At 35.6% G+C, this 14,842-nt stretch overlaps 1 protein-coding gene across 9 annotated transcripts in view; it reads left to right on the top strand.

Moving 5' to 3' along the window:
* The window catches only part of Scel (sciellin), a 156,965-nt gene that overhangs the window by 130,620 nt on the left and 11,503 nt on the right, over window positions 1–14,842 (top strand). For 8 of the 9 annotated variants that reach the window (XM_078015763.1, XM_078015765.1, XM_040281367.2 and 5 more), the window contains 6 exons: window positions 1,048–1,107; window positions 1,795–1,854; window positions 1,992–2,048; window positions 9,579–9,641; window positions 13,238–13,330; window positions 14,221–14,292. In XM_078015763.1, coding sequence (XP_077871889.1) covers window positions 1,048–1,107; window positions 1,795–1,854; window positions 1,992–2,048; window positions 9,579–9,641; window positions 13,238–13,330; window positions 14,221–14,292 — 405 coding nt within the window. The remainder of the gene's footprint in view (window positions 1–1,047; window positions 1,108–1,794; window positions 1,855–1,991; window positions 2,049–9,578; window positions 9,642–13,237; window positions 13,331–14,220; window positions 14,293–14,842) is intronic. The other variant, XM_078015767.1, reaches the window with a different exon arrangement.

Raw genomic sequence — 14,842 nt, 5'->3', positions numbered from 1 at the left:
CCTTTATTTCTTTATTTATTTATATTTAGTGCTGAGGATTGAACCCAGTGCCTTGCACGTGCTAGGTGAGCCCTGTACCATTGAGCCACAACCCCAGTGCCGCCCCCCACCCCATCAATCTTTTTGTTGAGTAAAATGCATTTTGTTTTTAGATAAGAAAAAAGGATTGCAGGAGATGGGTACAGACTGGTTGCTGTCTCAGATGGAAGGGGATGCAGGGGTTATCAGCCTTGTGCAATCTCTTGCCAGGCCTTTGCCGTGCATTTCTCTGAATATATATTAAAAAAGGGTTTAGAGGGACACTGAAAATAATCACCACTTTGTAGTCCTTAAAACTAGAGTTATATCAAGGCAATGGCTGAGAACAGACCATAGGGGAGGAAATACTATTTCTTGCTGAAAAAAGAAATTGGTACCATGGGGAGTGAACAACTTTCAGAGGATGTATCTAATTTAACTATGAATAATTAAATTCAATTCAGGTTTTTAGTCGTCATAGAGGAAAGAAAAGGGCAGGAAGCATACTACTGTGGTAGAATACTTGCCTAGCATGGTAAAGAGCCTCACTTCCATCCTCAGCACTAAATAATAATGATAACAGTAATAATAATAATAAAATAGAAGGAAAAAAAGTTATGTTAAGAATAAGGAATAAAACCTGTTTTAGACCTTATTGTTTCAAAGAATTGATACCCTTAGTTACAATATAATTTAAGAAATGGCAAAGGCATTAGAATCAGTTCTTAATATTGTAGAAGTCTTCTGGAGTGACAAATTGTCAGTCACTGGGTGTTGGCTGTGGACGTACCTCGCCTGCACATCCTTGTAGATAGATGTGCTTCTGCAGTGAAGTGTAAGAAGTCAGAGTAAGTTTCCTTCCCTCACAGCATAATTCTTCCTCCTCTGGATGGGTTAGAAGACTCATTGCATGGAGGTTCTACATCAAAAGACCATGTCTCACTCTGTCATCCTCTCCTCCATTCACAATGACCTGAAATCCTATTATCTCTAACCCAAGCTGCTTCATCTTTTTTTTCCCCCTTAAAGAAATCAAGATCTTGATAAGCTCATCAAAGTGAATCCCGAAATTCTCACAAACAACCAAAGGTAATAGAATACATTTTTATTTTAAATGTACTTTGGTCAAGAGTATTTTGTTTTATTATAATTTCAAGCAGATTTATAACCTTAACAATTTTACCAAAAAAAAAAAAAACAACTCTATATCACTTTCATTTGTAACATTTTGTCATGTTTGATTTTAAATAATTTAATCTGAGTTGTTATGTATGATAGCATCTGCTTGTGTTCTTCTTGGTCAGTCATTTAATAGCTTAAAATGGTAAAGTAATTATAATAACACACACAAAGTCATACTAAAAACTAACAATCACTGAATTTCACCTGATATTTAAGTTTCTAATTGCATGTATCATAACTATATTTTAAAGTTCACTTAAATACAAATAATTTTCACACATTGTTATTTTCTGATGTTTCTTTGATTTACTTTTAATATGATGAAGCACATTGTTTACATTATTCTGTGTAATTAAAATGCACTAATAGGGGCTGAGGTTGTAGCTCAGTGGTAAAGTTCTTGCTAGCATGTGTGAGGCACTGGGTTTGATCCTCAACACCATATAAAAATAAATAAACAAAGTAAAGGTATTGTATCCATCTACAAACTAAAAACGATTTTTTAAATGCACTAATAAAATATATTTTAATTGTTGGAAAAAAATAACTTTATCACTAAATGCTCTCTTTACCTTTTTTTTTTTTAATTTAAAGAAACCAAGATCTGGATAACTTCATCAAAGTGAATCCTGTAGTAATCAGAAACAATCAGAGGTACTCAAATAAAAGCAGTTAATCCCATTTTGATCTCTCTGTTGTCCCTGGATGATGTGGATTTGTATCATGGCTTTATTGATTTCAACCTGCAAAACATTTCACTAACCTGAATTTTTCTTTGTCTCTTTAAATAGCCAAGACCTGGATCATCTTATTAATGTGAAACCTTCAGCTCTGGAGAACTCTAATCGGTAAATGGCCTTGCCTGATTATTTTGACATATTCCCAAGGTTCTATCTAGGGTAGGGATTTTCTTTCTTTTTTGAAGAAGGCTTTTATTTTTCTTTGGTGTTACAAATGAGGATGCATTTATAGCCCACGTGTATCCTGTCTACAAGGAAACACTCACTCTTCTGGAATCAATTGAACTACTTTAGAATCAGTTCCGTGCTTCTTTGCACTAACAACTTAATATTTGTTGTCTACAGGAAGCAGGGTTTCAAGACTGAAATGAAAAGTGAATAAAATTAAATAAAAGAAAAATATTTTTGAAGTTGAACCAATTTGGAAAAGGAATTTAGGGTCTTTAGAAGCTTAGATCTACAATTTGTCTAGGCTTGCCAAACATCACAGCAGATTTTAATCTTGAACTTTCACCTTGAGTTTGCTATTTTTATATCATGTCTTCCACTCAAGGTGCTTTATTAGTATATAATAAAGTATAGATGGTTCACCTGTGTATACTGTATTGGAAGTTCAAAACATTCTGCTGACTTGATATTTTATCATAATAAATAATAGCTGGGAATCATAGCCCAACATTCTGAGATGAAGACAATAAATTATTTATGAAAAAGTACTTTGAGTCCAGTCAGAGAAAAGGGCAATGTAACACACTAATTGGCCTTTTAAGCTTTTCTACGTCAGCGCTTCATTTTTCTCTTTCTGTTTCTGTGTTTTTATCACTGGGGTCTTGGGTCTTGGAAGGCAGAAGGCAGAGGAAGAGCAATTGCTGCTTAGAGTACTTGCAGAGCCCCTGTGACTTGCAATTTATATACATTTAGTCCTTACAACAACACCTCATGAGAAATAGTCTAGTATTTTGTGGAAGAGGATACTAGAACTCAAAGATACTTAGCAGCCCTCTCAAGAAAGAAAACACCTCCATCTAACTGTGTCTGACGTCACTACCTAGAGGGAGAACAGAAGATCTGTGTTTAAATGCCCACCGACTCTCTTCTTTCAACCTTTCATATCTCTATTCCCCTGTTTTCCCTACACTTAGTTAAAGGGCTTTTTAAATTTTTTAAATTTTATAATTTTTATGGATCTGGGGAATTGAACCTAGGGCCTGAGCATGCTAGGTGAGCACTCTCTCACTCAGTTACATCCCTAGTCCTTAAATGGAAATGTTTTACTGGCTGAAATAACAAGAAACTTGTGATTCAGGTCTTGCCACTGATAATTATATGGAAACAAATTATTTAAATAGAACCATTTCTTTATAGTGGTATTGGTTAGGGTAGACTTTTCTTTACATTAGAAATAGTCCTAGAAGGTTACCAATCATGTTGGAAATAGTTAGATTTAATAATCATATTGTACAATAATTAAAAATGGAAAAATTTTTTTCCCTCTCTCTACTTCTCTCTGCCCCGCCCCTTCCCCCACTCCCACCCCCTGTTCTCTTTTCTCTGCTGCTCTCCTCTCCCCTGCCTCTGCCTCTCTGGCAAGTGTGCTATGTTGACAATAGCAACATAGCATTTGCTTTTCCTTTACTTGCAAGAGACTGATTTTACAAAAAGTTGTATTTCAACAACTCCTAAACAAACATACATGGAAACAGGACATTTTCTTCCCACAAGTATGATGACTACAAAAAGGAAATTGAAAAATTCATTATCATGATCTTTTAAGATGGCATCTTGGTCCACAAGAAGGACTTGTGCCTGATCATTCTTTGGTCGCACACAGATTTGATGATAATCAGCCAGGAATTCCAAGAATCGTTACAGAGCAGATAAATGGGAAATACTGAACTCTTTGAAAAGAGTGACTTCATTCAGTTGATATGGCCACCTGTATCTATCTATATTGCAGCCATGCTGCCCTCTTGATTTTAATGCAGGTAGAGAAAAAAAGGGCATTTTAAAGCACCTCCTGGTAGGAAGAACAGCCACAAGGCACTTTTACATCAATTCACTGAGACACAAGCACTGATTATTTAATAGTATAACAGCAGTGAATCAGAATCCTTTTATGTGACTTTGCTGACATCTCCTGCAGCTGTATATTTAATTCACAGTTAGGGGCTGAATAAACTTCAATCATCTATCAGAACGTAAGCAGGCATCCCTGAACTGCTTCTTGGAACACAACAACCAGAACAAATGCAGATGTGCACAGAATTTTTATTTATTCAGTGAGAAATTGCCTGACTTTTAGCAGCAACATGAACCAACATTTGAGAGATCTTCAGTTATCTGTAGCCTATAAACTGTTAGACTAATTATTAAAACCGAATTTTTGCTCCCGAATGAATATAGAAAAGCACACCTGTTCATCTAAGGCTTCCCGGTGAGAAAAGGCATTCATTCACGTAAAGCAGAAAATAAAAAATAAGTTCTATTTGTGATTTTATACTTTCATCTTTTTAAGGGCTACTTGTTAACATGTACCTCCAAGTTTTTAGTTTTCCAGCAATAGAAAAGTTCCTTCCTGTCTTCCTACTGGTTGTTTCTCCTATTTCTGTTCAAGACATAAACCCGGGGAAATCCTCGACTCTTGCTTCACTTCCCATCATCCATCAACCAATCACTTTGGTGCTTCTCCTCATCATTTCAGGAAATGACCCCAGGACTGCTGTCGTCCAGACTGCTGTCCCGTCTCCTAAGGGTTCCTCTGCTGCCAGTCTTACTTATGTCCTTCAATCACTGTAGCTGATCTTCTTAAAACCCAAATCTGATCCTGTTTTTCTAATTAAAATCCGTCAGCGGCTTCCTGTTGCCAATAGGTCATGACCCTGCCGCTTAACCTGGTTTTCAAAGCCCATCATGATCTGGCCTCTGCAGGCTTTCCCACCCCAACTCCTGTTCCTTCCCACTTACAAGTAAACTCTGTCCACCAGCCTCTCACTGGACTGCTCTTCACTCCTCCTTCCATGTTATTGCCTGGATAACTTCTGCTTACCCTTCAGGTACCAGTGTAGGTGTCTCTCACTCAGGTTCTGGAAAGCCCTACCCACCATGTGTGCATCATCCTCTAGATATTCTCAAGCTCTGTCCTTCCTGTCCCCTAACATTTGTCCCTTAGAGAGAATTGTTATTTAATCCTCTCTCTCTCTGCCTATAAGCTCATTAGTGTCAAGGACTGGATCCGTCTTGTTTATTCTTTATACTGTTTAGCACAGTGGCACAGTATCTGGCACATATGAGGTTAAATATTCTGTGCATTAATGACTAAACCTCAAATTAATCAGTGCTTTATGATAGTCCAACTAGAAAAAACCTTTTGAGACAGGACCTCACTAGATTGCTGAGGTTGGCCTTGAATTTGAAATTCTCCAGCCTTGTGCCCCTGCCCCCAGGTATCTGGGATTATAGGTGTGCACTCAAAAGCCCAGTTGTTCACAATAATCTCAGTGAATGTTGGTGAACAAGAGCCACTGAAGTTAGAAATTATATCTTATATTTAAAATACCTAAATTGTCCAACTTCTCTATAGATCTCTTAATTTCTTTAATAAGACATCTTTGTTGAAAAAAATGTAAAAACATGTAAAGCTAGACTCATTTTACTATGTCAATAAATTGAGAATTATACTAGTTACTTCTTTGTATTCTATATTCCTTTCAGGGAGACAAAAATTCCTTTTAAACTATAGTCCAATGCCTAAGATTTAGTTCCTGGCATAAAAGAAATACCATAGTAAAAGTTTTATATGAAGACTCTTAATTTTTTAAGTGTGTATGATACTCTGCAAAAGCAAATTAAGTTAGCTCTTATAGAGAGAAGCATATTGCCACCTATTAATAAATACCTCCTACACTCATACGAGAGAAGAACAGTTAGAAGTGAAGTAATAATTTTATCACATCAAAACTTATCCTAGGAAATGTCTATAGCAAGAGACATAATTTCTTGGTCCCCAGAATCTCCATTTCCCCTGCTCAGTAACTATTCTACTTAATGTGGCAGAGGAAAATAAATCACCTGTGGCTTTGCCCCATAGATGACTCCTATTTTCTCGCCAATGTTTGAAATCCACATTTAAAAAATTATTACTGGTTGCAATGATTAATAATTTGTTCTTTAGCAATTCTATGAATCTATAAAGAATTAATGATTTCCTTGAAATTAATTTAACTGCTTGTAAACTATAAGGTCTTCCTTTTGCTACAATTACAACGGGAAGCATTTGGAATCCCTTTGCTGCTCAAGCCTGCAGCGTTTGGCTTGAACTTCTATAAAATCTATTTTTCATGCTTTGACTCACAGTTCTTCATCTTTCACTATAGTGTAAAAGACGTCATGCAATAGATGTGGTGTTAATTAAAAAACCAAAAATTATTTTCACATCCTTTGACTTGGGAAGTATATGGGTAGTCTGAACTTTATTAGATCTTCTGATTTAGCTCATGATACCAAGAGAGTGAATAAGCACGGTAAATATACATTTTGTGCTTTGTGTGTATGTGTGGAGAGGACTGGGGATTTACCACTGAGCTACACCTCCAGCCCTTTTTATTTGGAGACAGGGTCTTGCTAAGCCTTAAACATGTAATCCTCCCTCCCCCGCCTCCCAAGTTGCTGGGACTCAGTTGTATGTTACCATGCTGGCTCATTTGGTGCTTTCCATCATCAGGAATAAATGTTTGCTTTCAATATTAGTAATAGCTCATTCAGCTTAAAATTTTATAGCCCACTCAACCAAACTTAATATGTAGTATTTAATGAAACAAGAAAAAAGAAAAATTCTATGAAGCCACTAACAATGTGGTTTGTTGATTCACACCACTTTGGGAGCATGCTTCTTCGAAGGCTTACGTGGGCTCCAGTTTTTGTCTAGTTTAGTTGTTGGATTTGTAAGATTCTGGCTTCCCCTTCTTCCTGAAGTTCAAATTCATTTTTTTTTTCTCCCTCTTAAAAGAAGCCATGGCCCGAAAGAGTTGAGTGAGAGGTGTACACAGAGCAAAGGTGCAGTATCTGCAGCAATCTTGAGTGGACAGTGGCAGAGGAATGGAAAATGTCCACCATCAAGCTGAGAAATTAGAAGTAATCACCTTGTGAGGGAGAAGAAGTCTGAATTCATTTGTTAGGACTGCACTTACAAAGGACCACAGACTGGATGGGCTGAAAGATAGAAATTGACTTTGTCTGGCTTTGGAGGCTAGAAGTCTGAGATGAAGCTGTCAGCGGGGTTAGTGCTGCTTAGGCCAAGAGGGAAGAATCTGTTCCAGGCCTCTCTCTTTGGCTTGTAGATGGCCATCTTTACCTTTCGTCTTCACGTATTTATGGAAAAACTACTCTGTGTAAGATCATGTGAGACCTACCCTCAAGTTGTAATAAAAGTGATCAGCTGCCTTAAACGTAGTGCAAAGTTTTTCCAGTGTTGGCAGCAGAGGGAGAATGACTTTCCAGGACAAAATTCTGATTTTCCAAGATTCATGTGTCCTGGTGATCTTTCCCATGTACTGCTGCCATTCATCCCAGTTTGTTGTTATAGGAAACTGGATGATGGATACTCCATTTAATTTTATTCCTTCATTCCCAAGTATTTAGCGAAGTATTATTCGAAACATTAAGGGAAGGATCACTTAATGTCTAAGGCCATTAAGGTAGTACAGCAGCCCCTGATACCAAGAAGGAAGCTCCAGAAATTGATGAAGACTATGGTGGGGATAGGAAAACCCAAAGCCTTCTGTCTCCATTTCTAAATTTTCAGGAGGTGAGCTGGGAGATCACCTTACACAGGTTTAGCTGTCAAGTTGAGAAGTTCAATTTAGAATTTTTTTTTTCATTTTTAAAATTTGTTCTTTTTAGATGACCATAGAATATATTTTGACATATTATGCATACATGAAGTATAACTTCCCATTCTTGTGTTTGTACGTAATGTGGAGTTGTACTGGTAGTGTATTCACGTATAGACATAGGAAAGTTATATCTGATTCTTTCTATTGTCTTTCAACAGAAATTCAGTTTAGAATTTGATATCATTCATATCAAAAAACCTAGTGATTTTGATACTTCTGGGCTGCCTCTGAACTATCATACTTTTTACATACACAAATTGGAATATTTCTACTGTAATTCACATTAAAAAGTAATTTGCCCTAAATTTTTGCATTTTGAGAAGCATCAGCTAGTATTTTAAAAATAAGGTTTAAGTGTGGCTATTCAATAGTGCCTAATTTCCATCGTCTATCAATTACTGATGACTTGAATGTTATGTAAAGAGTATTAAATCTCACTCCACATAAAGATGAGAATGTTTATAGTCTTCTTTGTCCTTATCAAGATTAATTTTGTGAGTACAAGTCTATATATTCATTCCATGTATTACAACTTTAGTTAAACTCAGGGCATGGCAAGGACAATTTTAAGAACTGGAATTAATTCCAAAGATGTGAAAATTTAGGATACAAATAACAATTAAAATGTAGTCCCTCAAAACTGTGAATCAGTAGTGCTCCTGCATCTCTTTTCTTCCATTAGTTCTAATTTATGTAAGCCTATTCAATTCACCCACAAGTGTGCTCACTGTGCCCTAAGTTTTATTTTTTTTCATCATGACTTGAGAGATTGGATATTAGTAACTTCCTTTACAAAATGAAGCTTAAAAAGTTGACTAATTTGCCCAGGGAAGAAAGGGAAGAGATGAACCTTCTTGATCTGACTCCTTAGCAATGCTCCTGCTCAGTAGAGTTCATGACAGACAAAGCCTTTTCCAAACTCATGAAAACACACACACCTCAGGAATTGTCAATGTTATAAATATATAAATAGCTGACATGCAGCTAACATATCAGAGGACATTGTATCTCATGAAAACTTGTGAAATCATTAATGGAGCTCAAGGTTTAAGAATCCAATCACTCCATTTATCCTTCTCATCATAAATTATTGACTAACATTTTGGGTTATTGTCTTATGTTTTGATTATTCCAGAAGTCTGAATGAAAGACTCCAATAAAAATTCAAGAGTCGATTTTAGGTGGGCAGGTGACATGGCCTTAAGTCTTGACTTTCCATAAATTAGTTTATCGGTCTTAGAAAATTCAGTCTTTCTGAGTCCTAGATGCCGTCCTATATGGTTTTGTGAGATCTGAAAGAGATCATGTAAAAATACACAGTTAGAACTTTGTGATACAAACTTAGTGCTCATTAAATGTTAGCTGACTGTGAATATAAATCAATGGTGTCTTTTCAGACAAGACTTCCCAAACCTTCCAAAAAAACATAATTTTTTTTTTTTACTTTTCTCTCACAATGTAATTCACACTTTCTTTTCTTTATCCTTTCTTGCCTGCTTTCTCTTTCTTTCATTCCTGGGGTTGAACCCAGATGCTCTGCCTGCAAACAAGTACTCTACCATGGGGTTCCACCCAACCTGTGCTTTCATATTTGATTCACTGGTAGTTGGGCCAAATAGCTCAACATCCAATTTCTGATCTTCCATACACTTTATAGACCACAAATCACTGTGTCTAACATTATGTACTAAGGTTTAATTTTTTAAGTCTAATATGTGCTTATTTTCCAAAATTGTGTTGTAACTAGAGACCAGGACCAAGAAAATTTAATTGAAGAAAATTCTCATGTGTCTGAAAAAAAGAATGGAAGGTAAGGTTCATTATAATTTACTTTCTTTATTATGAGTTTGCCCCTGTGTGAAGTGTGTAATCTTAGAAGATTTTCTGGGGACTTGATTGTATTATTGTTTTTAAAAATAAAGACTATCTAAATACAAAAAAAATTATGGTACCAGTTGCTTAATAGCTGATACAAAAAAATTAACAAAATTCTAATTCTGTTAGACTTTCTGACTTAGGCCTGCTGTTCCGTTGCTTGGTGTAAAAGGCGTCATGGAAATTCAAAGCTCTTTATGTGGTCTGTGAAGATTTATTTTTACTTACTGTTGCTTGGTAGGTCTTCAGAGATGCAGAGCACACTCTGAAAATCTTTTCCTTGGATACCTTGTGCTAAAAAATGCACAAATTGCTCACAGCCACAAAACAGGACCTAATTTTGAAATTTCTTTACACCACAAAGTATAAGGGCTTTAAAACTATAATGCTTCATTTGCCACTATAAGGAAAATTAGGATAGAAGCATTATTTCATTGTTAATATCAATGTTTAAATTGGAAAGGAATTAATAAATTTTCATGTTTAGCAGTTTTTTCCCTAAATGTGAAAAAAGCCTAAAAATATAATATATTACTTTTTTTAAAATTTACCTTCCTATGGCATTTTTTACTTTCCTAGTGTGTTGGTGGTAGTGGTGTATGTGTGTGACAATTTAATAATTGTCATTCAAATATTAAAAAATAATATTTTCTGCAGACAGTGGAAAAGCTTGGGAAAAAGCTGACTCACTTTTTTTCCCCCATAATGTCTACAAAAGGCTCTTGAATCTGTACAGACAGTTTCTTTCTCTTCCCTTAATTGTCCAAATCATCTTCTGCCATCTTTTATCATGATCCTAAGAAAGTCTTTGATAGAATGAGGCAGTATAATTTTTCAGTAGGATCTGCTTATTCTGGAAACCCATTCACTATTTTGGGAACAGGAGTGACTTACAATTAACCAAGCTCATTCAAATATTATTTGAAAGTGATTGAGGTTTGAAATAAAAAAAGTAAATAATTCTTAATAGCTGCCATTCTGACTGGAATGAGATGAAATCTCAGAGTAGTTTTGATTTGCATTTCTCTAATTGCTAGAGATGTTGAACATTTTTTCATATATTTGTTGATTGATTTTATATCTTCTTTGGAGAAGTGTCTTTTCAGGTCCTTGGCCTATTTATTAAGTGGGTTATTTATTTTTTTGATGTTAAGATTTTTGAATTTTTTATTCTAGAAATTAGTGCTCTGACATGCGTGTGGTAAGAATTTGTTTCCAATTAGTAGGCTCTCTATTCACCTCACTGATTGTTTCTTTTGCTGAGAAGAAGCTTTTTAGTTTGAATCCATCCCATTTATTGATTCTTGATATTAATTCTTGTGCTATAGGAGTCTTATTAAGGCAGTTGGGGCCTAATCCTACATGATGGAGATTTGGACCTACTTTTTCTTCTAATAGATGCAGTGTCTCTGGTCTAATTCCTAGGTCCTTGATCCACTTTGAGTTGAGTTTTGTGTATGGTTATAGATAGAGGATGTGAGGGAAAAGGCACTCTGGGACTGCAAATTGGTGCAGCCAAACTGGAAAGCAGTATGGAGAATCCTTGGAAAACTGGGAATGGAACCATTTGACCCAGCTATCCCACTCCTCAATCTATACCCAAAGGACTTAAAAACAGCATACTATAGGGACACAGCCACATCAATGTTTAAAGCAGCACAATTCAAAATACCTAAACTATGGAACCACCCTAGATGCCCTTCAGTAGATGAATGGATAAAGAAAATGTGGTAAATATACACCATGGAATATCATTCAGCATTAAAAGAGAATAAAAACTTGGCATTTGCAGGTAAATGGATGGAGCTGGAGAATATAATGCAATACCAAAAAACCAAATGCCAAATGATTTATCTGATTTAAGGATGCTGATTCATAATATGCTGTGAGGGGTAGGATGGAAGGATTAAATGAACTCTAGATAGGGCAAAGGGGAAAAGGGGAGGGAGGTAAAGTAAGGGAGGATAGGGGTAGGAAAGACAGTGGAATGCGATGGTCATCATGACCCTAAGTACATCTATGAAGATATGAAGGATATGACTCTACCTTGTGTACAACCAAAGATATGAAAAAAATGTGCTCTATATTTGTAATAGGAATTGTAATGCATAAAAATTCCACTTATCAAAATTGTTAACTCTAGAAAACCTGCTTTCATGTGCCTTTAGAACAAAACAAAAAGCCAGCATCTTCTCCATGACTTCCACTTAGAAAAACACTGATGTTATGTAACAAGTATCTTAACAATAAAAAATTCTACTCAGAAAAAAAAATAAATAAATAAGTATAATTAAGAAACTTCCTATTTAATATGATTTGAAAGGTGTACCAATTTCATTTGGGCTTGTTTATGAAATGAGGTTTCATTAGAAGAGTTAATGAAGAGCTAACACAGTCACATGGAAGGTTAGGGCTTCAATATATGAATTGGAGGGACTACAATAGTCCATAATAGTACTATTTTCAAAGCCTTTCCCTCTTCTGTTTGTGGATTTTGCAAACTGTTTATTTTTTATTTTATGTTGCTGAGGACAACGCAGACATATTTCAATCTCCCTGATAATCTTTGTTCTTTGAAGCTATCAATTTTTTGTAAGTGGGTTTTTTATTGTGTGTCATATGATTTGAATATTTTTTAACAGTTCCAAGTTAGTTTTACTATTCCTGGAGTGACATATTGTAATAATCATGTTAAAAACCTAATACTATTAATTCTACATTTTCACTACTTAGTATCATTTGAACTTAGGCATATATGTTCATGAAACAGCTGCCTTAAAACCAGAGGTGATTTTCTGTATGTCAGAGATGATATGTGAACAAATGTTCTCCTCTTCTTTAAGAGCTTTCTGAAAATGGAAAGAACAGCCTGTTTGAGAATGATAAGGCTTGATTAAGATCTGAACCCTCCTGTAGGTTTTCAAGTCTCTCCTGTGTCAGAGTTTGCTAACATGGAGGAAGAGAAAGAGCTAAAATGTTCACTATTCTTGCATTAAGAATTTCTTCTGTTCCATAGGAAAAGGCAAATGTGTCTCCACTCTGTGAAACGTGGTGACATTTTTAGATTAGCAGATATCTAGGTCAGAGTTCTTCTGCCATCTTCAAAGTGTTGCCTTTCATTAAAAGCAAAATGGAAACTGGAATGTCTCAGAGCAACCCCTGGATCATTTTCATTAAGTTGATAAATTCTCAGATGTGTTGTACCATGGGAAGCTTTATAAAATGACATTGCTGGTGTGAAAATGTTGCAGGAATCTATTTCTGATGGTTTCAAGCCTTGATAAAAAAGGTATTCTGTCCTAGCAGCAGACAATGTGGCATGTGCTTGTGGATATTCTTAAAGTCTGGTTTCTCTGGAGGGAGAGAAATAATGAGTGTACTCTATGTGTATCTGTGCAGACATCAGACAGTCATAGGTAAAGTAATGTTAATTGTAGGTAAAGTAATGTTAATGGAACAGAAGTTTAATAAAGCAAAAAACTTTTAAGTGACTGATTTTAAGTGACAAGTACACTATGTTTACTCTCTCAGGCTAGGTGGCCAAGTCAATGGATTCACCAAAACTTTGCACAATGAGTCTACGAGAAGCACTTCCTATTCCTATGAAACCAAGGACAGCTTCAGGTATTTAATTGATTGTACAATAAGCAACAGGACTATTCTTGTTTGTTTGTTTATTCTGGTACTGGAATTGAACCCAGGGGTGATTTGTCATTGAGCTACATCCCCAGCCCTTTTCACTGTTTATTTTGAGATGGGGTCTTGCTAAGTTACTGAGGTTGGCCTCTGACCCTTCCTTTGAAATGAAGACATTTCTAATTTTATCTGGGGTTATATGTATATAACATTACCTGGAAGTGTTATTAGCAACTTGGTTTTTTTCTTGGAACATTGGGATAGGAACTGTAAAATGCATTTTTTCCTTAAGAAGTCTATAATTACAAAAAGCATGAAATTGTGATATTAGTGGGTTTTGTTGTTTTTGTTCTGTTTTGCAATACTGGGGATTGAACTCAAGGCTTTGGGGTGCTAAGCAAGCTCTCTGCCACTGAGCTACCTGTCCAGCCTTAATGTTGTCATTCTTTAGATAGATCTAGATACTTCATTAAATCAGATGCTGTTATGATAGTTAAATTATGATTCATTTTTATTTGAGGTTTATGGGGAGAATTGTGGGTAGGAAATATGAATGGGACATCAGGGAAAGAGACACTAAAACACATTGCACAGATATTGAAAATAATCTTCCCGCTCTGAGCAGATTTACTGAATGACTGATTTTCATGCTAATACTCTGAAAGTAGGTCAGCACAGTGGAAGTTAAGAACAAAATAGGAGAAATAATAAAATTTTGCAGAATTTAATTAGTAGCACTTTAACATGATTTCCACAATTATAGTCTAGAAGAAAGACACACAACATTACTTTTTGCATTGAATTGGGTAATAGCCTTGTTGTTTTTATTATTCTTATACATACACTTTCAACATGAAGTAAAATGGTTTGTATTGCAGTTCCAATGCTGATACCAGGCACACAAGACCAAAGGACACTGTTGTGTACACAAGGACCTACGTGGAAAACAGGTATTAGAAATATAATTAAGGGGCTGGGGATGTGGCTCAAGCGGTAGTGCGCTCGCCTAGCGTGCGTGCAGCCCGGGTTCGATCCTCAGCACCACATACAAACGAAGATGTTGTGTCCGCCGAGAACTAAGAAAAAATAAATAAATATTTAAAAAAAAAGAAATATAATTAAAATATCTTTCTTTGTTTTATAATTTTGAAATGGTCTATGTTTAACAAAAGAAGACCACCTAGAAATGTATTAAGGTCTAGGCATATAGTACTGCATTTTCCGATATTAAGGACTTGATAAATAATCATAGTCACTGGAAGAGCTAAGTGATAGTTTAATATAATACATGTGTACATAATAGGATTATCATTTGAAAGCTCTCACATAGACATATGTGACCATATGGTTTAACAAGCTTTGTAAACTACACAAATATCCCAGTACTAATTTGAAGTCCCACTTTAATTAAATGGCTTTGTCTATTGTTTATCTCCAATCTGAAATAAGGGGTATAACTTTGAGCAGATATATTTTGACCCAAATTACAAAGAATGGATG

This window comes from Ictidomys tridecemlineatus, chromosome 6 (genome assembly GCF_052094955.1).
Source record: "Ictidomys tridecemlineatus isolate mIctTri1 chromosome 6, mIctTri1.hap1, whole genome shotgun sequence".
In the NCBI taxonomy this organism is placed as follows: Eukaryota; Metazoa; Chordata; class Mammalia; order Rodentia; family Sciuridae; genus Ictidomys; species Ictidomys tridecemlineatus.
This window is presented reverse-complemented; position numbering and strand designations above follow the sequence as displayed.